The sequence below is a fragment of the Parasteatoda tepidariorum genome, chromosome 8 (assembly GCF_982258835.1).
Source record: "Parasteatoda tepidariorum strain Cologne lab strain chromosome 8, Ptep-v5.0, whole genome shotgun sequence".
NCBI classification, from domain to species: domain Eukaryota; kingdom Metazoa; phylum Arthropoda; class Arachnida; order Araneae; family Theridiidae; genus Parasteatoda; species Parasteatoda tepidariorum.
The window spans coordinates 41709905-41737183 of NC_141762.1; the positions used below are offsets into that span (position 1 = coordinate 41709905).

The 27279-nt window shown below is 26.1% G+C and overlaps 1 protein-coding gene across 1 annotated transcript in view; it reads left to right on the plus strand.

The window, feature by feature from the left end:
* Positions 1-27279, plus strand: part of Zir (dedicator of cytokinesis) — a 50749-nt gene extending 23470 nt beyond the window's left edge. The window contains exons 22-44 of the mRNA XM_043044367.3: positions 145-291; positions 404-726; positions 2295-2476; positions 3483-3595; positions 5459-5635; positions 5714-5840; positions 8050-8143; positions 10218-10314; positions 10438-10572; positions 11034-11186; positions 12143-12301; positions 13691-13867; positions 15117-15233; positions 18369-18512; positions 20342-20473; positions 20563-20697; positions 20799-20888; positions 21487-21577; positions 21787-21932; positions 23239-23382; positions 24131-24240; positions 24670-24819; positions 26264-27279. Coding sequence (XP_042900301.1) covers positions 145-291; positions 404-726; positions 2295-2476; positions 3483-3595; positions 5459-5635; positions 5714-5840; positions 8050-8143; positions 10218-10314; positions 10438-10572; positions 11034-11186; positions 12143-12301; positions 13691-13867; positions 15117-15233; positions 18369-18512; positions 20342-20473; positions 20563-20697; positions 20799-20888; positions 21487-21577; positions 21787-21932; positions 23239-23382; positions 24131-24240; positions 24670-24819; positions 26264-26309 — 3189 coding nt within the window. The 3' untranslated portion in view covers positions 26310-27279. The remainder of the gene's footprint in view (positions 1-144; positions 292-403; positions 727-2294; positions 2477-3482; positions 3596-5458; positions 5636-5713; positions 5841-8049; positions 8144-10217; positions 10315-10437; positions 10573-11033; positions 11187-12142; positions 12302-13690; positions 13868-15116; positions 15234-18368; positions 18513-20341; positions 20474-20562; positions 20698-20798; positions 20889-21486; positions 21578-21786; positions 21933-23238; positions 23383-24130; positions 24241-24669; positions 24820-26263) is intronic.

Sequence of the window (27279 nt, forward strand, 5' to 3'; positions counted from 1 at the left end):
TTATTGATAAATATATAAAAATTGTTAAAAGTTTTATTATTCATATCGATAGAAATTCACATGGTTGTAATTTTTTTCTCGATCTTTCATTTATTTTGTACTAACTTGTGCTTACATGTATTTAAATTTATATTTCATTTAAAGGTGACAACTTTGACATCTGATATTATTAGTCGCTGCAATAAGGAAAATGATGAAAAATTCACAAGAAATCTTAATTCTAGTTTGGCCTTTTTTCTGTGTGACCTCTTTTCAGTTGTGGACCGAGGATATGTTTTCTGCTTGATTAAGGTAAGAAAGAATTTTTTCAATTCACTGTAAAGCTTTAAAATGTTCTTTCTTTTACTGAAGCATATTTTTGGCACTTTCAGTTTTTTAATAAAGTTGAGTGTATTTTGTGCAGGTTTATTGCAAACAAATGTCAGCAAAGATTACGAGCTTGCCAGATGGTGTATTTTTAATGTCATTAAAGTTAGATTTCTTAAGAATTATCTCTAGTCATGAACATTTCATCACCTTGAATCTGCCTTTTGGGACACCCTTGACCCCATCTCCAGCTACTTCACCTTGCCCTAGTGTAGCTTCATCATCATCCCATAGTTCTTTATTATCAACTGGCACCCTGGTAGAAAAAGGAAATTACACAGAACTTTCCACTGAATTCAGACAGCAGCATTTTCTTGTTGGATTGGTGTTATCTGACTTATGGACTGTTTTGTCAATGAAGTAAGTGTTTTTGTTTTTCGGAATCATTAAACATTAAGATTTAAGATCATTAAAAGACTAAAAGTGAACTTGAAAGTAATATAATTATTCTGAGATTATTATTTTATTTCATTACTGGCATCAAATAGCTGATTCATTTAAGATTTGTTGCTTTATGACTATTTACCTCTGTAACCCTCAAATTTTGAACCCTACCCAGAAGGCAAAGAAGCTCCTGCATCAAGCCTCATCTTCATGAAGGAATTTTTTAGTGAATCAAATTTTGTTTTTTGGATTAGAATGCACGGAAATGCCCTTCCATAACTATTCTAACTGATGTAAAGGTAATTCAATGAGGTAATTTCATGAAGTAGCAAGAAAAAAAGATCCCTAAATTCAGGCAAAGTTTTTCTTGTGTCTATTTTATGAGCTCAGTTCTGGAAGTCTCAATCTTCAATTCATCACATTCATTATTGTATTTGTTATTTTTTTAATAAAATGCATAAAAGAATTCTCTCTATGAAATATAATAAGATAATAAGTATTATAATAAGTTAATATTGACAATAAGATTAATAATAAGATAAGAACAATAATAAAATAAAATTAATAATAAGAGAAGATTAACAATAATAGAAGATTAAAAATAAGACATGAATAAGAATAGGGTTAAAAAATTTTTAAATTGTTTCAAATTTGTTGAATTCGAAATTTTTGTTTAAATTATATTGTATATATTTCTTTTGTATTCTATTTCAAAATAATAATTCTAAAAAAGTTTTTTTCTAATTATTTTATGTCTTGCAAAAATTTATTTATATAAGCTACTAAATACCAGAAAGTTAGAGCGTTAATATATAAGAAATTCCGGACAGTCATTGTAATTTATTAACAGATGTTGCATCTATTAATCAAAATTTCATGAATAACATGTTTGATATCCTCTTCAAGAGATATTACTGATAATATATTTAATGCCATTTATGTTTCATGCCAAACAATTGCTAAAAGAACACTATGTTTAATTATAAATAAATTTCCCACATTTTTTTTTTAACTTTCAGGGTAAATAAAAACAGTAAAAGGAACCTATTTGTAAGCATTTTTATAGTTAATTTTTGTGCTTTATAATTTTTTTATCCAACAATTTCAATTGAGGAGCATTTAACAAGTGCCCTTATTTAATGAGCAAGTTGCCTTCGTCTTTGATCACATTTGCATCATTATTAAACTAGCTTCACTTATTAACTTTATCACTTATTAACTTTAACTTATTAAAGTTTTGTTTTAAATTCTGTTCACAATATGTCATTTTATCATTGATTTTCAAAATTTTAAAATTTTGCCTTTGAATATCTTTTGATTTACTGTTTATTATATATTAATTTATTAGTATCTATCTATTCATGTATATGTATAACCATTTTTAATATAATATGTGTGCCAGTTTGTCAAAAAAAGTTTTATCATAACAAATAAAAAACTAAGAAATATATGCAAAACTATTTTCTCAACTGTTCAATTTATGTAGTTTTGAATATATGTTTTACATTTATTTAGTATTACATGCCATTCTTTTTCTTTTTTAGTAATACACATTTGCATACAAAGGCTGTCAATCTTGTTCGAAATATTTTAACTTTTCATGAGTGGGATCCTCGTCTTTTGAATTCTGATCAAAAAGCTCGAGTTGCTGTCTTATACTTGCCCCTAATTGGAATAACATTAGATGCTCTTCCTTTACTCTATGATTGGCAGAGCAATAATAGAAGTAAGAATTTATAAAATTAAAATTTGTATGTAAAATTAAATGCTTTTCGATGTTTTATCATTTCTATATTCATCCTCAGCATATTTCGCTAGACAGCCTAGAGTGAGCCAGTGCCTTAAATAAAATTTTTATCGATTAAAAAAAAATTGCAATAAAACTATAACTGTACAAAGGCTCACTCTGAGTTCTTTCCCCTTATTGAGCTAATTTATTTTGTTTTATTCTGACTGACTAAAGTAAGAATATGTTAATGACATTTTATGTGCTGTAAATATATAAACTTCATAAATTTTTGCAAATACATGTGTTTGCTGACAACTTCAAGCAATTTCATTTTTAAAATTTTTTATTTATTTATTTTTTTTTATTTTAATTTTTAAAATTTTTTTATTTATTTATTTATTTTTATTATTTAAATTTTTTATTTTTTTTAATTAATGAAAATCCTCAAATACTAAAAAAAGAAACAAACCAGTCTTTTATTTTGTAAATATGTTATAACAAAGTTGCATTACATAAAATCGTTCTGCATGGATAATCATAAAAGCTTAGGTTGCAAGTATTTATTACTGTTCATCTGTCTATAATCTATGAGTATTAAGTGATTAGAAATAAATATATTTTAAAGAAGAGCGTTTATGCTCCATTGTTTTTAAAAGTTATGGTAATTAAGTTAATTTTTTATCAAATAATAAGAGATCGTCATTATTTTTATTGTCCTTTTTTTAATAAAAAATAAGATTTATTAAAATTTATGTAGATTTTTTTTATATTACGAAACTTTAATTTAGATATTTCAAAATTTCAGCTATGTATTATTCTTTTATTTTTGAGGACTTTTTCTTTACCTAGAGTTTTAGCTTTAAGTATACTAAAGAATAATTTTCTATTCCGTATCACACATGTATCTGTTCATTTTATATCATGTCTTTTATCACACATATAATAAACAGTAATAGAGCATAGATTAAACAGTGTTAATCTGGGATATATTATGTATTTCTAGACCAGGACACTGATAATGATGGAGAATATATATCTCAAGAATTGGCTACTGCAATTTCTACTTCTAGTGTGCCTAATAGAAGCTCATTGTCAAAACCATATGAATTATTTCAGGTTGGAATTTTTGAGTTTATGTGTATTACTTGTTCATGTGCTTTAAATTTAATACTTGAAAAATATATTCGTATTTAATATTTTGAGAAATTGTGACAACTTTAACCTTTTTTTAAAAATGTTTATGAATTGTAATGAAATTATATATTATTCTAAAGCTTAATATATAAAGATTATTATATACTAAGACATTAATTTTTTTTAGCATCTTTTCAGGCTCTGATTTCTAAACATGAATTCTCTCAATTTGCTTGTTATTTTTCTTTACAAACTTTAAAGTGGTCAGAGCAATTCAGTAGCTGCTCAAAATATTAATGTTGCAATTGGTAAAGCCACTCTTATTGAACGGACAACTGAGGAATGGATAAAATTCTTGAAAATGAACCACCTGAAAGACCAGAGTCAAAGCTTAATGACTCTCCATTAAGAACACTTATGGAATTGAAACCTCACATTGCTGTTGAAAAAGTTTTGCAAGAATTAAGAGTTAGTTCAGCAATAGTATCACACAACTTCTCAGCCATTGGCAAAGTTAAAAAGTTGATGAATATGCGTCGCACAAACTGAATGAAAAGCAGAAAAAGAAAAAAAAATCATTTTGAAATCTTCAGTTTTTCACTTTTAAGAAATAAAAGAGGACCATTTTTGAACAGAATTATCACCTGTGATAAAAAATGGATACTTGATTACAATAGGCGTAATTCTACACAATTGTTAGATGCAGGTGAAAGTTCAGAAAGTTACTTTTAGCTACAACCTAAAAAGGTAATTATTACTGTTTGGTGATCAGAATAATCCGTTATAAATTTAACCTTATGCATCAAAAATTAAATGCAGCCGGCAATGGTCAAACAAAAAGGACCCATTTGCTTCATAATAATGGATGATCATATGTTTCATTGATCAATGCGAATAAGTTGGCTGAATTAACATATGAGGTTCTTCACATCCACCGGAAATATCATCAACTGATAATCACTTTATTAAACATTTGAGCAATTTTCTCCATGATAAAAAGTTCAGTAATCTAGAGCAGATAAAAAATGATCCCAATCTTTTATTGACATCAGAGAGCTACATTTTTATGAAAGTGGTATACAAAAGCTAGTAACACATTGGCGAAAATGTGTTGATTGTGGTTGTTTTTACTTTGATTAATTAAACAGTTTATAAAAAAAGTTATTTAAATTTACAATAAAAAATCCGACATTTCATATGTAACAACTTAATACTTATGTTTTATTCTCTCTGATTTTCTTCTATGCATGCTATCAGCTAAACTTCATTCAATAATTTTACCAGATTCTCTAAAACATTCTATTAGTTAGAAAACATTGACTTAGTTCTGACATACTTAATGAATTTTTTTTAAAATCTTTATAAATTCTGAGTATAAATTTGTTGTTTGTCTAAAATGAATCAATAGTAATAATATGATTCGATATTGTTACAAGGATTTATATAATGAAATAAACTTTTTTTACTTGGTTTTGATGGAAAAAAAGTAGTTTAAGTTGAAATTTCTGTGAAATGAAATTCTAAGTTACTACTTAGAATTGTTTACTTCCATTATCAACTTATTTCTGATTCTTTTAACAAAATGTATCAGAAATTTGTGATTTGCCTGGCATTAATGATATATTGGAGAATCTGTGTCACATTTACTTGACATCATGAATTAAAACATTTTTTTATACAACATGCTTTTTATATAAATACATTTTATCCTGTTCTTGAAGTTATTCCTTCAGTTTTGTATATCATCATTGTAGCAATTTGTAAAATATGTTGATACTTTTGATAAATGTTTATTTTAACAATTCTTATTTTGTAAACAATAAATGCTTACATATTATTTTCCAGGTTCGTAAGCAGTTACTTAAAGAAGATGCTACTCGCCACTTATTGATGTGTTTTCTTTGGGTTTTAAAGAATGTGGATAAAAAGCTTTTAAGGGCTTGGTGGGCTGAATGGAAACCTCGACGGTTACATCAGCTTTTAGAAATTATGTATATCTGTATTTCATGCTTTGATTATAAGGTGAGTATTTCTTATACATTTTGTTTTATTCTGATTTAAACATAATAATATTGGACTGAAATAACTGTTGTGGAGCAGGGTAAAAAAAGTCTTGTGAGAGGTAGTCAGCAGCAAATACAGCAGAAGACCTCAGATTTGAAATCCAGGTTGGAAGATGCTATATTAGGGCATACAAGTGCTAGAAGTGAAATGATGAAACGTAAAGGTAATAATGATAATTATGAATTAGTTCTATTGTCTACAACTTGTAAAACATTAGAATGAAGTTGTTTCTAAATTTGTTAGCTGATGTCTTTGTGTATTCATTTGATAATTCACTTTTACTGTTAGAATTTTACTATCTTGAATTAAATAGGAATTAATTTCTGATAACTTTATTTGAAATTTAAATAAAAACATACTGTTTAATGTTGCATTTATTAAGAATTTTCGTTCATATAAGTAATTGCTGCAATTTTTACTTTTACATTAGAATTTCAGAAATTGCAAGCTTTGTTTTTTTACATATGACTTCATCTATATTAACATGTAATTTTATAATTATTATTATTCAAACAGCATTGTTTAGTTAAAAATATTTCTGCAAAAGAATAAGTTCTTTTTTTATCCACTTGAATTCACTTCACTTCCACTTGAATTCACTAGTGTATGAAATTACATATTTAAATAGGAATTCAGGTAGGATCACTAAAACAGTTCACTATAAGTGAGTGTTTTCTGTAGCCCAGATTTATTATTACAGGGTACAACTAGAGCTGTATAAAAAAAAGATGAAAAGAAAAGATTTAAAGTGACCTCTTTATACTTCAAAGCTATGCCAATACCGATAAAATAGAACCAACTATATTGTAGTATTACAAATGACACTATCTTATAACCAATCAGCAAGAACAAAATAAAATTTGTGGAAAATCCCTGGGGATTTTGAGCTTTATTTGGAATGCACAAAAACTGCATATAAAATTGCCCAAAACTTTTCACATTTTTAAGATATTCAATTAAGACCTTTTTATTAGTTGCCAAATACCAAATTATAAGAAAAAAAATTAAATTTTTTTAGCTCATGTGCTATACAAACAAGCCATTTTAAATACTCATATCTTGCATAGTTTTAAGTGAACTTTTTTCAACTTTTAAAACAAAATTTTTGTATTTAATTTTAAATTGCTCCAAAATTTTTGTTCAATTTCACTGAATGTTTTTAAATTTATAGCGAAAAAGGTGAGAATTAATTTTATTTTTTTCATTTTTATTTATTATTATTTTTTAAAATAAAAATGCTTATATTTTTATAACTTTTTAAGCTAGAATTGCGAAATTTTATGCAGTTGTTGCAAATAACAATTAAAGTAATCGATACAAGTTACAAGCTTATTGCTTGATTTTCTGGCACAAGGTGTTTAAACATACTAGTTTTCTGTTGTAACTTATTGTCGACCCCTCAAACGTCTGAAAGCTTTAAATCTTGCTGCTAAGTTTGCAAAATTACATGAACTAAACAATTTTCAGGTTACAAATAAACCTCTGAGTATTTCTTGAGAAATTTAATAAAATGTCAAAAAGTGAAAGTGTCTCCTTCATTATTGTAGTGTAGTGTAAAATTTGCTTTTTATAAAAATAAATAAATTATTAATCTTTTTTGATATTTTACTTTAATGAGTTCTACAACATATATGATTTTTTTCTAATATGTGGAATTTTTTTGTGGAGTCTGAACTAAAATTCCATCAAATAAGAACAGCTGGTGCAAATCTTAGCTAGGACAGAATTGGGGCATCGAGTGATAGTTCTAAAATTACATTAGTATATTTAAAAAAAAAAAAATCTGACTGGCTTCAGATTAGGAAAAAATCAGATTTTAAAACTCTTCTTTATCAAAAATAAAAAATAGTAGTTTTCAGTAAATACAATGTTATGAAATGCAATGTAATGATAGCAAAATGTTGAAAACAGAATCATTATTAATAAAAGGAAATCTATTTCCAATGTTGCAATTTTTAATTGTGTATTTTTATTTATTTTATTTTTTCAAGTCATTTTAAATATAAATAAAGAATATTTTTATTTTAAGTTCTTAATTTTTAAATCTCTAATTTTTATATCGGTTGATACTTTATGTCATATAACAATGATATAAATCTTAACTATAGTTTAATATTTGGTGGTCTAGCAAATGTTTGTATCTGTATTAAATTGTCATTGTAACTGTGAAAGTTGAGTGCTTGTAAGTTCCAAGGAAAATTAAAAATGTTTAAATATTTTTTTTTGAAATCAGCTAAGCAATAAATAAAAGCTACACAGTTTCGTCGAAAATATAGATTTCTATGCAATTTTTACTGACTTTGAATGCAATGTGGTTATATTTCATTGTGTTTTGCCTTTTATATGAATAAGGAGAATTTTTCCTTTTTTAGATCGAAATCCTCCTTCTCCATCACCTACTGTTGGAGATAAATTGAGGTGGAGGAAAGATCAGATGATCTGGAAATCTACTGATAGTGCAGAAAGGTAAATGTTTAAATTCTATACATTTTTATACAATGAACATGCAATACATCTAAATAATACAATTCTATACAATATATTGTATACATTAATATTCAGAATTATGCAATGGTAAACATTTATTTTATCTTGATTCAATTAATTTTTTAATTCATCTAATGGGAACAGAAAAATAATATTTTCAAATCTGTCACAATTGTACAAATTAATCCTTCATTAAAAAAGTTAAATGTTAAAAAATGTCTCCTTTTAAAAACTATAAAGCTTTATGGCTAAATTTAATAAAAATTTTAATATTACTTAAAATTTTAATTCCTATGTATGCACATGAAAATTTAAAATATTTATCATACTTAGATGCCCTCTCATAACTTTATCTTCCGTTGGGCAATGTGTTGATGCATGACTTATAGCTTACAATGTTTTTATTTTGCACACATTTTAATACACATATTCTTTAATTAGTATAGAACAAAGTAGTTGAATTTTATATGAAATTCTGTTGTAAAGAAAAAAAAGCAGAGAACCATATGAATGTTACAGCTAATGAGAACTGGAGCAATAAAAATGCTTGCAAATAAAGTAATGCATGGGAAAAAGATGCCCTTTACCTACTCAAATCAACTGCTTAATTTTTAAATTTGTTTTGTATTTTGATGAAAAGGAGTCTGATATATATTTTGGAAAATTTTATTTTTAAATGCAACCAAAATGTTAAAATAAAATAAATATTTAAAGAAATAATGTTATTGATTAGACTTTAACTGACTGAACATTTGGAATACTTAAAGACAGCTTTTCACTTGTTATTTTTCCTTCCAAAGAGAAAGCTTTGTATCAAGGAGGAAACTTGCACACATGGAAAAAGATCAGTTGAGCAAGATACTTTTATGGTGTATATTTTCTATTCCTTCTAGTATTTTCTATATACTATACGTATCTCAGTTTAATAGGACAAATAATTAATAAAGTAACAAGTTTAGAGGATTTAAATTTTAAGGGAATACTCTTGGTTTCAGCCAACTGTATTTGAATATGTAAATTATTCGATTATAGGAGGAATGCATTAGTCACTCTAGAATGCTATGTTTTTATGAAATTTTATTTTTAAATGGCATGTAATGCATAGTATAATGCTTTAAGTGAGGAAATAAAGTAATTTGAATGATCAATAAACAGCTACAAATAAAATTGTTAGTATTATATAAAAAAGCATTTGAATTTATATAAAAATAAATTAATGTTAATGAAAAGTATACATAGTATAAGTAAGGTACTATAATAATATTAATTTACTTCTGGAGAAATCTCCAGAAGTAAATCCTGTAGAAGTCCTGACATAGCTGCCAACTCTACTGGATTTTCCAGTAGACTACTAGATTTTGTCAGTTTCTCCTGGTCTACTGCTTTAGTTAAAATTCTCCTGGTTTTTTTATATTTTAGAAAATTCCCTAAAATTGAGTGTGTTTCCTAAGAAAATCCCTATTGAAATAGTATTTTTGTATCAATTATTGCTTGCTGGTTTGAATATCTAAATAAGTATTACTAATACACAATGAAGCAAACCTCATTCATAGAAATCAGTTCAAAACTGTTTTTGTTCTAAAATGTTCAGTTTATTTTAATTCAGAACTTTTTTTTAAAATTAATTAAAAAATCTTTTAACTATGTTTGATGAATTAAATGCCTATTAATATTCAAAATTATGATAATACATAACATTTCAAGTATGTTTAATGTTAATGATAGCTAGAAAATATTGCAGTTTTTCTATTTTGATGACTATAAAAATCTGAAGTTCACTATGTGCAAAATATTTAGTACATTATGCAACAATTATCATAAAATTTATATTTCGTAAAATCTACTGGATTTCTTCTATCCATGTTGGCAGCTTTTAATTGAACATTCTCTACTTCTTACTTTCCCTCAATCAATCAAACAATATTTTCCCCTCAATGTAACATTTTCATATAAAATATTTTAGTTCTACAAAATTTTGTATGTATTAGTGGGAAATTTGATTATTTGATATGCAATTAAGTGTGGTTCACTATATTATATATTTTTATTACAGACCTAAAGTGGAAATTGAAACTGCTGCTCTAGTGCAAGGTAGTCTAGCAGCTGAAGTGAACATGATAGTTCTGGATACTCTTGAACTTATTGTGCAGGTAATTTGGACTAGAATTTAAATTATTATTATTTTCTTTCAATTTCTAATATTTTCTGTTGTGAGAGAATTTTTTTCAATGTTATTGTATTAGTTTTCACTTTAATTGTAATTTTTTTTGTAGGTTGCTTGCCATACAGATTCATTGCAGGTAGTCCTTAGCACAGTTTTAAAGGTTCTACTCCATGCTTTGGGATGCAATCAGAGTACAGCAGTATTACAAAATATGTTTGCAACTCAAAGATCTTTAGTCTATAAAGTAAGTTTCTTCTTAATAAAATAGGTTTTTAACTTTTTCGTAATTAACGGTTATATTTGTGTTTTTTATGAGCATGAGTTTGGTTTTTAACTTTTATACTTTTTTAAAAGATACTTATCAAATAAGAAACTTATATTTTGTTCAAAGAAACTTATTCAATTTTTTGTTATTGAGTACAGATAGGGATACTGATTTCTATTGTATTTATGATTTAATATAATTATACTCGGTGTTCAACCACTACTTATTGCCATTTTAATAACCTTTGATAATTTGCATTTTATTAAATCCTTTACTGAAAATTGCAGGTTTTTCAAAACATTTTAATATTTTTATTAGACTATTAATATTTTTTACAACAATTACATTTTAATAAAAAACTTCCCCCCCCCTTTTTTTTAAAATTTTATGTGTGATATAGTTGATCTAATTTTTTACTCATTGTTTATATGCAATTTTAGTTTCCAGAGCTTTTATTTGAAGAAGAAACTGAACAATGTGCTGATCTTTGCCTACGATTATTGAGGCATTGCAGCTCTTGCATTAGCAATGTTAGATCCCAAGCTTCTGCTTCCCTTTATCTTTTGATGAGACAGAACTTTGAAATAGGCAATGTAAGTAGCTTTTTTATTCATTTATTGCATGCGAAGTGATTTTTGCAAATTTTATAATATATTTTTATGTATTTTCTAGCTCATATCTGTTCCAAAAATAGTCAATTTCTATGTTCATTTTGTTCTAATTATTTATTTTTAAGTAATTTTAGTGAAAAATTTATTGAAGAATTTTTTAATATCAATAGTTTTAATTTGTTATAATGTAATCAGTTTTTAGCATAAATAGCTTTAATCTGATTCAGTATTTTTAACATGGTATTTTTAACTATGGTAAACTCAAATTTTACTAATTTTCTTCAGATGCAATCATAATTTGCAATCATTCTACTAGTAATCTTCATTGAACAATTCTCTCCTTCTTTCTCTAACGAAAATAGATGTATTTTCACTTATTTTGGCTAGTTTAAAAAAAAAAAAAAACACTTTTAGTTTAATAAATAACTTTGCTTTTTCAATTAAATATTAGTAACATTTTTGATAAAGAAGTTGAAGCTATGTTTGTTTGAATACTTTGTTTGGTTGTGAATATTGTACTAAAGCTTCACCAACAGGCTGTTACTGGCAGTCTGAGATTCATCCTCAAAGATGATTTTTAAACAATAATGGTGCATTAGCCCAGTATTTTTCCATAATTTAGCTTGGAGTACAGATAATGGTAATAATCACTGGGCATCTGCACAATGCTTTCCAACTGTGTACCCTAATGTAATGCAAAAGGCAAAACATTAGTGTGGATTCTAAACCACTGAAAGAGCAAGTATTTAGCACTGAGAATCAAACCTCAATGTAAGCCATGGTAAGTGAGGACTTTATTGACCACACCCACTGGATGGCTTATTTAGATGCATTTTGAATGATTAAAAATCTTACTTAATGAAAATTTTCTTTTTTAGTTTAAAACTAGTCATATTTTATATTATTTATGAATACATTAGTTTTGTTATTGTTTTTAGAACTTTGCTCGAGTGAAGATGCAAGTGACTATGTCTCTTAGTTCCCTGGTTGGAACTAATAGAAATTTCAATGAAGAGTATTTGAGGCATTCACTAAAAACTATTCTAGTGTATGCAGAGGAAGATACTGAACTGCAGGTTACTACATTCCCTGAACAGGTATCTGCTACCATTAATTCTTCACTTATTTCTCTTAACTGCAATTTAATTAAAGATTCCATTTTTTAAGATAACTAATTTTGGTTGATTAGTTATTATGTTCTCTTTAGTAGTGTTGCAGAATAAAATTTGATTCTCTCAGAATGCAATTCACTAGGAATATATATATAGGAAGAGACTAAATAGAAATTCTAAAAACCGATTAAATTCTATAAATCGAATATATATTTGAAAATTTTCACATGACCAAATACTCAAGATGTTTGGTAATGACTACCCTTAATATGTACTTTCAGAATGCCTTTAAACAATTAAGTGAAAGAAATTTATATATTTAGGGTCTCAAATTAATCTTTAAACCAGGATGATTTCCAAACGCAATTGAAAGTCTAGGAATCATTACTGAAGAGTAAAGACTGCAAACATCAATTACGTTAGATTATCAGAGGAAACAAGGAAGAGTAGAACAGTAATTATTAAAACCATATTCAAGATTTATCATGAAATTGAGCAGTTTTTGTTTTCAATACCCTTATATGAGTAATGGTTTGTTACATTTCAATAAGCTTTTTTCCCTTGCTTAAATATATTTTTATTATCTCTAATGTGTATACTGTTTTTACTTCATTTGCAACAAGTATTCTAAAAAAGACATACACTCGATTTAAAGTCTTAGAATGGCATTACAGCTAGCAGAGAGGTACTAGAACGGCGTATCGGTGCGTTCTAGCGCCACTACACTCCTGCTCTTTAGGGAACTAATAATAAATCTTATTCGAACTAGGAGTTTCATTTTAGTTTTTTTAGTACCTCTAAAGTTATTGCCTTTAAAAGTGTATGATGAAATTGTACAAATGAAAAAATTCTAGTGGTGCACAAGTGGGTGAAATAGGTCTTTAAAAATCAGATTTTTGTAATTTAAACTGAATTGATTTTTTAAATCAGTATATTTTACTTAAAATTAATTAATTTTAAGTTTTGGAATTTTTTTTCCATGTTTCTGTCATTTTACCAGGGAAAAACAGTTTTTAATATCTTAAGCTGACATCGGGATTCATCATCATATTATTTTTTGTTCCTTAAAAATTTAAACTTTAGTAATCATTATAATTATAAAAAACCCAGCCTTGCTGCAAATTCTTTGGAAACAAAATGTCTTAACTGCACCTATTCATTATAGTTTCCTTTTTAACAGAATAATAGTTTTAACATAATTTAATAGTTTACTTTATGTTTGGTAATAAAATACATTAAATTTCACGAATGTACTCTTTACCCAAAAGATATGCTTAACATTTTAGTATGTCCATCAAACATTATTGTTTCCCTGAAACCTAATATAAAATATATTAATAAATCTTTTTATCTCTAAATTTTTTTCTTCCTTAGGTTCATGATTTAGTTTTTAATTTGCATATGATTTTATCTGATACTGTTAAAATGAAAGAATTTCAAGAGGATCCTGAGATGTTAATGGACTTAATGTATCGTATAGCAAAAGGATATCAAACCTCTCCTGACTTAAGGCTTACCTGGCTAGCAAATATGGCACAAAAACATACTGAAGTAAGTGGTTATCTTTGATAAATTTGAAATATTTCGCTTTAGAAGTAGAAGCAGTTCTGTTATTGTATTATTTTTAATGTTTGACCATTTATAAATTTTTTCCTTAAATTTTTCAAAAAAAATGAACTTTATAATGTGTTCTCATAGGAAATGTGCTTGTAAATTGGGTCAGAAGTTTTTCGATTGAAATTAGAATTTATTCACAATTTAAATGTGCATTAATAATTATGAACTGTGCTATCAAACTCTGCTTTCAAATGTTCAGTGTGTGCTAATCAAAATCAATAATTTTTAAAATAAATAACCAAATTTTCAAAAATTAATCTTCTGCAATAAAATTATAGGGATAATCCATTGTTTTATGCTTTATGCAGTCTTTTAAAATAATACAAGTAAATTTTTATTGAATCTTTGGAATCTTCTTTTAGTAAATATGATATAAAATGAATTAATTGTAATGCTAAAATTGTGACCATTTCTTAATTTTTTTTAAATTCAAAATTGTTTCGTATGCTTACTTTTAAAACTTGTCTATATAGCTTTTGAACATCTTCTAATATCTATAGGTTTGAGAAAAAAAAAATTGATGAAAGAAAATAAGTTTATAATTTGGAAAACAACAAAAGCAAGGATCATTAGTCTGATCAAAAGTATTCGTAATTTACGAAAATATTTTTAAATAGCTTTTATTTGATAAAATATCACAATCACAAATATGGTACTTGACATAGGCTAAATGGTGTTAAATATCACATTGATTGTACTTTTATACACTATTGTTTTACTTTGTAGAGTATAGCAGAAAATAAAGCACCCTTTGTTCATTGAATAGATTTTGTTTGTTTAAATCTAATCTACCTTCGAAAACATTGAGAGTTCTTTATTTAGATGTCATGTTGATTTAGAAGTTTAGAATTTTGTAGCAAAATTTTGTTTAGAATTATGTAATGTGAATTTTTTCTCAAATGTTTGGTGGCATTTGGAGTACATTGATTTTGTTTTTTTTAAAACTTTTTTTCTTGTACCACTCAATTATTATTTCCTTACTCAGTTTTGAAAGTTCCCTTTTGAAACTGAAGCTATTTATCTATTCCAAACATGTAAAATTTCTTAATGAAGTTAAATTTCAATAAATGATTCTTTAAAAAAGATTTTTACTTCTTAAAAATTTTTTAATTGTAATTTTTAGTAGCTGCTTCATTTTAATATTCATGAAACTTAACTATTCATTTAATTGTTTTGCAAACAGAGATTGAATCATGTTGAAGCTGCTCATTGCCTTGTCCATTCAGCTGCACTTGTTGCAGAATATTTATACATGCTGGAAGACCGATCATTTCTACCTGTTGGTTGTGTGACATTTGAAGTAAGTAGAGGTTTGTTTCTAACTAGTATTTTGTTCTCTATTAATATTGTGTTTAAACTAAATCATTTTAAATTTTGGTAGCTTTATTAATATTTAGGCAAATTTTTTGATGTTTTAATACATTCATATATATAGTCAAACCTTAATCCATCATTGTGCACCTTTCATTTACCCGTATGTGTCATCTTGTTTCAACCATCACGGGATGTCATTCTTATAATGTTACTGCTACTCATTTAGATTTTTTTTAAACTAGAGGATTCTTAAGTCTGACATTCAGATAGTCTGACATTTAGATATTTTGCTAACAATTAAAAAGTTATTAGTTTTGAGAAGAAACCTAGTAACTCCTGATGCTAGTGATGAAAAAAAAAACGAAGATTTGTTGCAGTACGGGGACAATGTCTGAAGCATTATATTTGTTTATGCATCATTTGAGGAAAATGTTGAAACTTGTGGTATTTTTGTTTCATAAAATGATTGTAGAGATATCGATCAAGGTGGCAAAATGAAACCACAACCAGTACAGACATTTGTGGAAAACCTCAAAGCCTTTAAAATGAAGAAAACCTTCTGTAATCACACAAATTAACAAAAAATGAAAAGTACTCTACAACAAATGTGGAAAATTTAGTTTTTGCACTGAGGGGAAAAGAAAGTGTTTAAAACAAAAATTTCAAATATTTTCTTTGGATAGTGTATTTATTCATTTATCTTTTTCATCACAAGTATTTTTGTAGAAAAAAAAACTTAATTTTTCCAGTTAAACTGTTTATACTTATTGTACTTTTATTAACTTTCAAGTCTAATTCTTATTCATTTATTTTCAACAAATTTTTTTATATTTTATGTTGAACCACCTTCTACATCTTCTTGTACATATCATTCAAAACTAATGGACCCAATCGATCAAGATTTTACTGTATATATATATATATATATATATATATATATATATATATATATATATATATATATATATATATATACAGTGGTAGCCAAAAGTGTGGACACTTTTTGAAAGTTTCATGTTTTTCAACTTTGTGTGCTTGTAGAATATATTAATTTTCACTTAAATGCAAACGTTTATATATCGAATTGAAGGTAATTTAATGTAGAATTTAATAATAAATACAGTATTACAATATCTATATTACAAAAAAAGTTATTCAACTAATAGTAAGATCTATCTTAGATTTGCATTTTTTTAAAGTGATACTTACACAATCAATACTTAGTAGGATAACCCTTATTTTTTAAGGCAGCTTCACAGCATCTTTTCATTGAGTGAACGAGTGTTTGGAGTTTATCTTTCGTAACCACATGTTGCCAAGAATCAATTATAGCTTCAATAAGTTGTCTTTTATTGGATGGACGTTTTTTTCGCACAAGAATTTTCAAACGTCGCCACAAATTTTCGATTGGATTGAGATCAGGGCTATTTCCTGGCCATGGTAATATATCTATGCCGGTATTTTTTTCAAACTATGCTTTGCATACTTTTGCTGTGTGGCATGGAGCTGAATCCTGCTGAAAAATAAATGGTGCGTTGTTTGGGAAGACATCCCTGATGGAAGGTATCAATTTTGGTTTCAGGACAGTTTCAATGTATTTTTTGGCATTCAGGATGCCATCAATCACTTGAATTCCGCCCACACCATCTGCAGACATACATGCCCAAATCATGACATTTGTTGAGTTTTTTGTAGTTGCTTCAATGCAATCAGGATGAAGTACTTCACCTACTCTACGTCTCACGTATTTTCTACCATTACTACCAAAGAGTGATATTTTACTCTCATCGCTCCAGATTATTTGCTTCCATTGATTTTATGACCATTTAATGTGTTCTTTTGCCCACTTAACTCGTTTCTCGCATTGCTTTTGATTTAAATATGGTTTTTTCCTTGGAATTCTAGCTTGTAGTTCAAATCCTGATAACCTTCTTCTTATTGTTCTTGAACTTACTGCAATACCCTCTGCATTCATTTCACATCTCATGGCATCTGATGAAATTTTTCTATCTTGTAGGCATAGCCGTATAATTTTTCTATCGGCAGTAGTACTTGTGCATTTTTTTCGGCCTGATTTGGCTTTATTTTCCACTGATTTCGTTTTTTCATAACGTAAACAGAACTTTTGTACACCAGAACTTCCCCAACAACGCACCATTTATTTTTCAGCAGGATTCAGCTCCATGCCACACAGCAAAAGTATGCAAAGCATGGTTTCAAAATAAAGGCATAGATATATTACCATGGCCAGGAAACAGCCCTGATCTCAATCCAATTGAAAATTTGTGGCGACGTTTGAAAATTCTTGTACGAAAAAACGTCCATCCAATAAAAGACAACTTATTGAAGCTATAATTGATTCTTGGCACCATGTGGTTACAAAAGATAAACTCCAAACACTCGTTCACTCGATGAAAAGACGTTGTGAAGCTGTCTTAAAAAATAAGGGTTATCCTACTAAGTATTGATTGTGTAAGTATCACTTTAAAAAAATGCAAATCTAAGTTAGATCTTACTATTAGTTGAATAACTTTTTTTGTAATATAGATATTGTAATACTGTATTTATTATTAAATTCTACATTAAATTACCTTCAATTTGATATATAAACGTTTGCATTTAAGTGAAAATTAATATATTCTACAAGCACACAAAGTTGAAAAACATGAAACTTTCAAAAATTGTCCACACTTTTGGCCACCACTGTATATATATATATATATATATATATATATATATATATATATATATATATATATATATATATATATATATATATATATATATATAAACATATTGGATTGCATATTGCATCTATAGTTTGCCTTCTGTCAAAATATTTTATTCTTAAATAACTATATTTAAGAATAAGATGCTGATTTGAATCATATGTTTGATTGTCATTGCAGATGAGTTAAAGTAACTAATAAGGCATTATATTCATTTATCTATATATTGTTAAGCATCTAAGTGTATATAAAACAAAATAACATCCATTTGTATACATCATTATAAATTCATAATCTGTTGCCAGTAATTTTTTACATTTAAGCATATATTTAGATTATATAAGTAAATAACTTGATTGCAGAGCAGTCATACTTTCATTTTTCCCCTTTAGAAAATTTCCCCTAATGTCTTAGAAGAGAGTGCTGTTTCTGATGATGTTGTCTCTCCTGATGAAGAGGGTATTTGCACTGGAAAGTATTTCACTGAAAATGGCTTGATTGGTCTATTAGAAGGAGCTGCAAATTCCTTCTCATTGGTAACATTATATTAAATATAACAATTGATAATTATGAGCATTTAGATATGTAAGAACTATTTTTTTCTTTTTTTTTGTTTTGTTTTGTTCATTCATCTTAATATCTAAGCAAACTTAATAGGTATGAGAAATACGGTAAAATTAGCATTTAAAGTTTAAGTATTTTTGTAAAATATGATAAATATTTTGAAAATTATGATTTCTACAAAAGTTTTGTGATATAAAAATGTTCCCAATATAAAAAATATTATATATAAAAAAAATTGTTGATTATATGGTCTCAATATTATCTCAAAATTGCTTATAATATATCTATACCTGAACCTTCTCTCTTGTCTCTCCTATAAATTTACATAGACTTTGTTCTATTTTACCATAACTTAATTCAGTTCCAGTCAAAGACAAAATTAAAAAATTGAAAGTTATATAAGGGTCACAAAACCTATCAGTTTTTGAATCATTGCTGAAGAAAGTATTTTTTTCATACTAAAATTTTATTCAAAGTAATTACGAGGCAGTTTCTGAGTAACGTTCTCTAATAAATTTTAATCAAATACAAAATTAGACTTTTAATGCAAAATTTATAAGCAATTTTACAGCACTAGTAAATTAAAATTATTTTACAGTCCACAATATTGCTATGATTTGTATATTTACTAGAAAGTAATTAAAGATTTGTTTGTTTTTCTTTTCAAAAATGACAAATGCAAGATTAGATCCTTCATTTATTTAAGGCTTGTGTTAGCAAAATTATTATTTAATTATTATTACAAGCAAAGGCACTATTGTAATGCAAACAAATTATTTTGTGTGAGCAGTCTTCGAATAATCTAAACGCTTTGAAAATATCAATTCTTCAATTCTCTTAATATCTCAGAGTTTTGTTGCACAGCTTAAATCTAACTATTTAGAGGCAGAAAGCTCTAAACGTTATTCTTTAGGCAAAGTAGAGATTTTTTTTGTTGAAAGCTCTTATTTTAGTCTTACTTTATTTGACAATATTAATTTATTTGGCCAAGCTTTTAAATTTCACAGTTCCTAGTGAATGAATGAACTAAGTGAAAATTAAGTGCTTTTGGAAGGGAAGAGGGTTCCAAGTGCATTTAGCAGTGTTCATTCATTAAGTAAACTAAGAAAACCTCTTTTTAACAGAACATTAAAAGTCCAAGCGAATAAATGCTTTAATGCGGACAGTTTAAATGAATGTTATGGACTCATAAATTATGTGAAATGGTAGCTTGTATACAGGAACTAAAGGTAAGGCATAATCTTTATTACCGGGACTAGGATGTTGATGATGTAAAAATTCTTATAAAATGACTTTAAAAAATTCAAAAAGTGCCTCTAAAAATCATTAAAATATTACCTTAATAAAAAATAATGCCCTTAAAGTTTTTAAAATTTTTTTTTAAAGTTTTTAAAAAAATTTAATTTTGTATATATATATGATGATATTAGTACCTGATGAAGAAAAATGATAGATAATAATACAATGATAAAGAATTGTATTGTATTGTCAAATATTTTTTGTTATTTTTAAAAGTGAAAGATTGCCTACCTTCCAAAAGCAGATTCATATATCTTAAATATTCAACATCAACATTTAGAGAAGGATGTTTAAAACGACAAAGTTCATTGCAAAATTATTTACATTAAATGAAGAAAAAAAAAAAAGATTTATCATCAATTATTCTAACTCTGCTATTTAGCAATTTAAATGCATAAGTATTAAAGCGTCAATTCAGTTGCAAAATAGCTTTGAATTATTATTTATTAAGTTCTGAAATTACAATTTATTAACATACTTTATTATATGTATTACTTTCCAGGGTGGAATGTATGAAAATGTGAATGAAGTTTATAAAATCTTGATTCCCATCGCAGAAGCACACAATGATTACAAAAGTTTAGCTGTCATTCATAGCAAATTGCACGATTCTTTTCTAAAAATTGATCAACAAGTATGTACATAAATTTCTAATTCATTGATATTCTTTCATATCCTTTCATGCTAATTTTTTACATTTTTTCCCTAAAATTCTGTTTATAGGTTGGCAAAAGAGTATTTGGTACTTATTTTCGTGTGGGATTCTATGGTAGCAAATTTGGAGACTTGGATTGTGAAGAATTCATTTATAAAGAACCTTATTTAACTAAGTTACCTGAAATTTCCCATCGGCTTGAAGTTTGTAGCTATTGTCAATTTTTAAATATATTTTTGTAAGCATTACTGTAGTCATAGATAAATTATTTATAATATTGTGACGGATTTTATTGCATTTTCAGAACTTCTATGTTGAAAGATTTGGTTCTGAACATGTTGAAGTCATCAAAGATTCAAATGCTGTCGATGGTTCTAAGCTAAACCCTGAAAAGGTATTATTTTATGGTATAAAATCATTTTTCTATTCAAAATGTTACAAACTGGTGTATTTTTATTTTTTTTTACATTTTAGTTCCAAAGTAACTTTTATTAGTCAACACTTTGCTACATTTTATCCTGTAGATACCAGGCATTAAGTGTGTTCTGTATTTTTCTTTAATTAACTATCATTAATAGGAATTTTTATTGTATTTTCTCAAAAGTAAAATTTACTTGTTTATAACTTTGTTTAAATGGCAAAAATATAAATTTAATACCCTTTTGTTAAATAAAATGTGAAGATTAGTACTAATTCAATAAACTTTTGAACATATAGAAGTATTCAATCTTAATAAAACTTTTTTTTAATATCTAGTTTTCGTTTTTATTCTGTATTTTTAAAAGTATAGTGCAAAAGGCTCATAATATTTTGTAGTTTTATCTGTAACAGAATCTAAAGTTTTTTTTTTATTTATGCATTTTAAAAATTAAATTTTAATTTTATAATTGTTTTAATTAAAATTTATATCAAAATCTCTAACTCTTAGTTGTAATTCCTTAGGTTGTTAAAGAAATTAATTGTTTTAACTATACTTTATAATTTTATTTCAGGCATACATCCAAATAACATATGTTGAACCTTATTTTGAAATGTTTCAACTGAGAGAACGCAATACACAATTTGACAGAAACTACAATATTAGTAAGTTTTATTACGGTTTCATACAGTTTGAAGACTGTTGAAATTTACATTAATGCTTTAAAACAAGTATTTTATTAAACCTTTTTAACAATTAAAAAGATGTTCCTGCAAATTATTATCTAAATTTAAAAGAAAAAGTTTTATATTAATTAACTGAAGTGTAGGATTTATGGTTAAACTATAATATTAAAAAAAATTCATAATTTTAGGATGCTTTATTTATGCTACTCCATTCACTCCAGATGGTCGAGCTCATGGGGAGCTACATGAACAATATAAACGAAAAACCATATTAACAACAGCTTATACATTCCCTTATGTAAAAACGCGTATTCAAGTAGTAGAGCGACAACAGGTAACTGTAGCGTATTCATTGTTTTCTTCAGATTGATTCCTTGAACAAGTTTCAACTTTAAATTACATAACATTTAAATGGTTTGTTTTTGTATGTAAAGTATTTGTTTCTTTCTTTTTTTGTTCTTACTCAGATATTATGACATAGAATTAATTTTTTTCTGCTAAATATTGATTAATGTTTTTAAGTCACTCTAAAGTTAGGTAATAACGTAGTAATTTATGCATACAGGTTATTCTATGATCACTACTTTTAATATATACTTTTAAACTCTATAATATAAAGGAAATCGTAAAGCAAATAATATTTAAGCAAATAGAAACAAGAAACCCTATGGAAAAATGGTTGATTAACGGAGGAGTTAATGGGAAATCATTACAAATACTTCCAACTCTCAACAAGCTATCCAAATGTTTTTTTTTAAAACCAACTTTCTCATTAATTAATCAATATTCCATTTGTTTCTTATATGTATTGATATTAAAATGATTTTTTACCCCGTGTTCAACAAGGGTTTGTAAAATATTTATTCAGGATGGATAACGGATAACAGAACACCTTATCTAACTACAAAAAAATATTTCCAACCATATTCCTACAATTAAATGAAGGTGATAATAAATGGATCAAAATATCTTTAGTAAAATAAAAAGTTGTGAAAATAAATAAAAATAAACATTAAAACCCTTGTTGAAAACTTTCTTAAAAAAGGCCACTAAGTCTTTAGTCTCAACTTTATGAATTCTAGGTCCTTTCTTTATTCTAAAAAGTATCTTTTGTGTTCGGAAATGGACAATGCTAACTTCATAGTATTGGCTATCCAAACATAAAGCCACAAATTAGATTTATGTCTTTCAAAGATTTTAATCTTCTTTTATTAACAATCAATTAAATATACACACTAGCCAAACTATAAGAAAAGCCTGGAAGCCTGGTCTTCTGTTTCGACGTTCTGATGCCTATTGTGGTTTCAAACCTTATAGTGACCATGAACCGCATTGCTGACTTTTTCTTTTTAATATTGTCTCAGTTTTACAGGGAACTAGAGCTTTAATTATATATTGTATCTCCATTTACAAGAATTTTGCAATTTTCTATTTTAATGCTGGTGAATTGTACTGGGCAATTTATGGCGATTTATGGTCACTTGACTGATTTAAAAAATAAGAATTTTTTAACTGGTGTTTTTTTTAAAATCATTTTGCAATCATGTATCTTATGTTGAGACAATCTTGTGTTTTAACTTATTATGCAGTGTTCATTTCACTATGAAGTTTTGGGTACATTTTTACTTTATTATATATAGATTGTACTCACTCCCATTGAAGTAGCCATTGAAGATATAATGAAAAAAACCCAAGAATTAAATGCAGCTACTAATCAAGAACCAGCTGATCCCAAAATTTTGCAAATGGTATTGCAAGGATGTATTGGTACAACAGTAAATCAGGTAATGTTTCTTTCTATAATTTTGCAGTGTTTGCTAATAAAGAGCCAGTTTAATTAATAATAAATAATAATCAACTCCAATTATATATTAAATAAAATAGTTGTTCATGTAATTTTAATTATTATTAGATCATGTAGTGATGTTAATTATTTTGTACCTTTTTTTCTATATTCTGCAAAATAGAAAAAATAATCTCTATGAGAACCATATTTCATTCTGCAAGTTTTTTTGATCTTATGAGGATGATGTTTTAAAGTTTGTTTAATAAAATGAAACATTAAAAAATATATAGTGGTCTGAAATTCAGCAAAAGTACATCATATTAAAAATAATTTAATTTTCTTTATTAATTAGAAATAAAATAAATATAAATTTTTAAAATCAAAAATTTTGATTTTTAAAAATTCTTCGTTACATTAATTATTTCGAAAAAATGCTTATTATTTTTTAATTAATTTATAAATAATTTAAATTAATATTTTTTAAATTATGAATTTTTTAAAATTTATATTTTTTTGAAAAATAAGAATTTTTATTGTTGGTATTAGCAGACATAAAGGGTGAAATCATTGTTATTTATTACTGCTGTTATTACTAAATAAGCAAATTTTTATGAACTATTTATTATATTACTTATAAAGTAATTAAATATTATACCATTTACCTACAATTATTTTAGTTGTAAATGTAATTGGAAAAAAAATGACTTCTAAATATTGTTTTGATGCAGTTGTAAATATTTTTATAGGGTCCAATGGAAGTTGCTCATGTCTTTTTAATAGATTTGATTGATGGGAAAAAGTCTCCAACAGCTTTGCAACACAAGCTTCGTTTATGCTTCAAAGACTTTTTACTGAAGTAATGCAATTTCTTCTTATAAAATACTGCTACTTTATAAATTTTTATGTAATGAAATTCAAATTAAGTATTGGTTAGAAAGTTTTTTTGAAATTATTTTCAATTATTTACATTCTCAAGTATATCAAGAATTTAAATTATCAAATAGATAAATTGAACATAAATTAATTTAGTAAAAAAATTGATCAAGTACATTTATATAGTATTTACAATAAATATTCACAATTGTAACCACTACCAGTAATAGGAACTACAGCTGTTATTGACTAGCAATGCAGCAATGAAAAAGTTACATATATTCTTTTTTTTTAACGACATTGTATTAAACATGTTTATTTGCACCATTGTTCAGTTTTTAATTAACTAGCGAGTAATGTTGTGTGCTAGCAATATTGTATTTTAATTATTGTGTTTTTATTATTATCATAGGTGTAACGAAGCTTTAAGAAAAAATAGAACACTTATTGGTCCAGAGCAGAAAGATTATCAAAGAGAATTAGAGCGGAATTATCATAGAATTATGGAGAGACTAATGCCTATGATTAAATTATCTACATCAGCAGTTTGCAAGCTTAGCAGGTTAGTAACAATGTAACTGTTGAATTTTTTCACTTGTTATAAAGTAGCAGTTGGAATTATTGCATGAATAATTCTGATTTGAATCTATAATAAGCATGCGTCCGATATTTTTTTCAGGATAATGACTTTAAAACTAAATTTTCATTTTGCCCTTAAAAATTATAAAGTCTGGAAATTTTTTTTTGTTGATGAATTTTAAGTTGGTGGTTTTTTGTGCAGTGAAAAATAGAATGAGCAAATCATAATAAATAACACAATATATCTATTATAAGCTAATTGATAAATCCAGCATTTCGTAGTGTATGAATTTTGTATAAACTTTCAGTATTTTCTTCTGGTATGTCTGGTATTTGTCCTGGTAATGTCTGGTATTTTTTATGCTTATTGCATATAGCATTCTTGTCTTTAAGTTAATTTTTAAGTATGTGAAGAGTTCAATTAGACTGAATTTGCTTAGGTTAATTGTACTAAATTTTTAAAGGCTATTTACATTAAACCTTTATTATTGTACATTCATTGCAAACTGCTTGAAAAAACTCGAGACTAATTAAGCAATGAATGGTGCATTTTTAAATTAGCCTTAATGTAGTTGGGCTCTCTGCAATTAAGCCTAAAATGTGCCAGACTGATTATAAAGCACTAAACTGATCTTGTACAAGGTTCATACTGAAATAAAGAAAAAAAAAAGCAGAATTTCAAAGAAATTTTAACCTCTAAGTTATTGAAATTTTTATACAAGCGATTTATTATCCATTTATAGGTCACCAAAATTAAGAACATTTTAAGAATCTAGAGGGTCGTAAGGAAAATTAAAAATGGAAAATTAACCATTTAAAAAAAACCTGTAAGTCTGTAAGAAAAAAATAAGAATCAAAAATGAAACATTTCCTCTATTTAAGAGACTTAAAAACAATTTTGTTGTTAAAATAGTTTTGAAGCAGTATTTAACACAATTTTAAATAAGGTGTGCATTATTCATTTTTTTTTAATAAATTTTAAATTGTCTAATATAAAACCAAAGATATAATTCAGAAAGTTGCAAAACTTCATCAATGCTATAATCTACGCATTTAAAGATGTCTTATTCTATAGAAAATTTAAACCTTGTCAAAATAATTTATAAAATTAGAAAATATTCAAATTAATGGATATTAAATGTTTTATTTTCTTTAGGGAAAAACAATAAATTTATGCAAAATAAACTACGTTTGGTTAACAGTTTTGACCATTTAATTTAAGTTATAACCTGCAAAATATATCAAGATAAACTAATGAGCTTAAACTTTTTCTAGTCATTCTACATCATTTTATAGATTAAATTAATGCTATTTTTACATTGCTTTTAAAAGTGTCTGGCATGCATTGTTTAGTTGTAAAGTTTCTTATTAGTTTATTTTGTATTAATTCACTGGCTTCTTAATTTTGTGATTTTTTTTAATTGCAGAGATCGTCATAACAGTGGTGAACGGGGTACTAGGAAGAAACAGTGATTTATGAGAAAGCAGAATGCAAAATGATTTTTTTTTTTTCGTTTCAGAATTTGATTTTATGATTTTTTTTTTTTTACTAAAAATCTGAAACTAAGCAGGAAAATAATCCTTTAAAATAATTAGCACATCAACATATGTGTGTTAATTATTAAAGTATTTTATTGTTTCAGAAAGAAAAATTTGAAGAAATATTTGCACATAAAAAAAGTGACATTGTTTAAGTGCTGATATCAAACTTTTAAGCACACAATTTAAAATGTATGAAAACATTTATTAACGTTCTTTCATATTAGCAATTAACAAAGTATTTCCTTTGTATTGTTTTGATAAGTTTCCTGCAATTAAAAATATGATTGTTAAAATACAGCAAACATTATTAAATTTTATTTGTAATATTTTATGAATGTACTATAAGAAGCATACCACTGCTGCTTATTTGATATTTAATATTTAGCTGAACTATGATCAGTTAGCTAAATTTTTAATACTGCTCAAATTTTAAAATATAAACTATTGACTGTGTGATTTTAAAGTGTGGTATAATTTTATAAATGAAATATTAATCTCAAATGTATTTTATTTTTTGTGTTATATATAAAAATGCTATTTCGTATTCTCAAATTTTTATATTGTGTGTAAAATGCTTGTTAATTATTTTAAATTGTGTGTATTGTTTAGTTGTTCATTATTTCATAATAGTATTTAACTTATACAACTTTAAAGTCTCTTTACACCTTTGTTGATCAATTATCTCTAGAAAATCAACACACAAAAAAGCAGGAGTTATTATTTTTATTTCTTACATTTTTCATTATCATTATTTGTATATTTCTCAAAATTTCATTTTATAAAAATTTCATCATTTAAGGTTTAAGGTCACAATACTCTTTCTTTTCTTCTTCTAGTCATAAAATATAAGAAAACATTATTATTCCTTACATTATAAAAGCTCTAATTTTTACAATTCAAA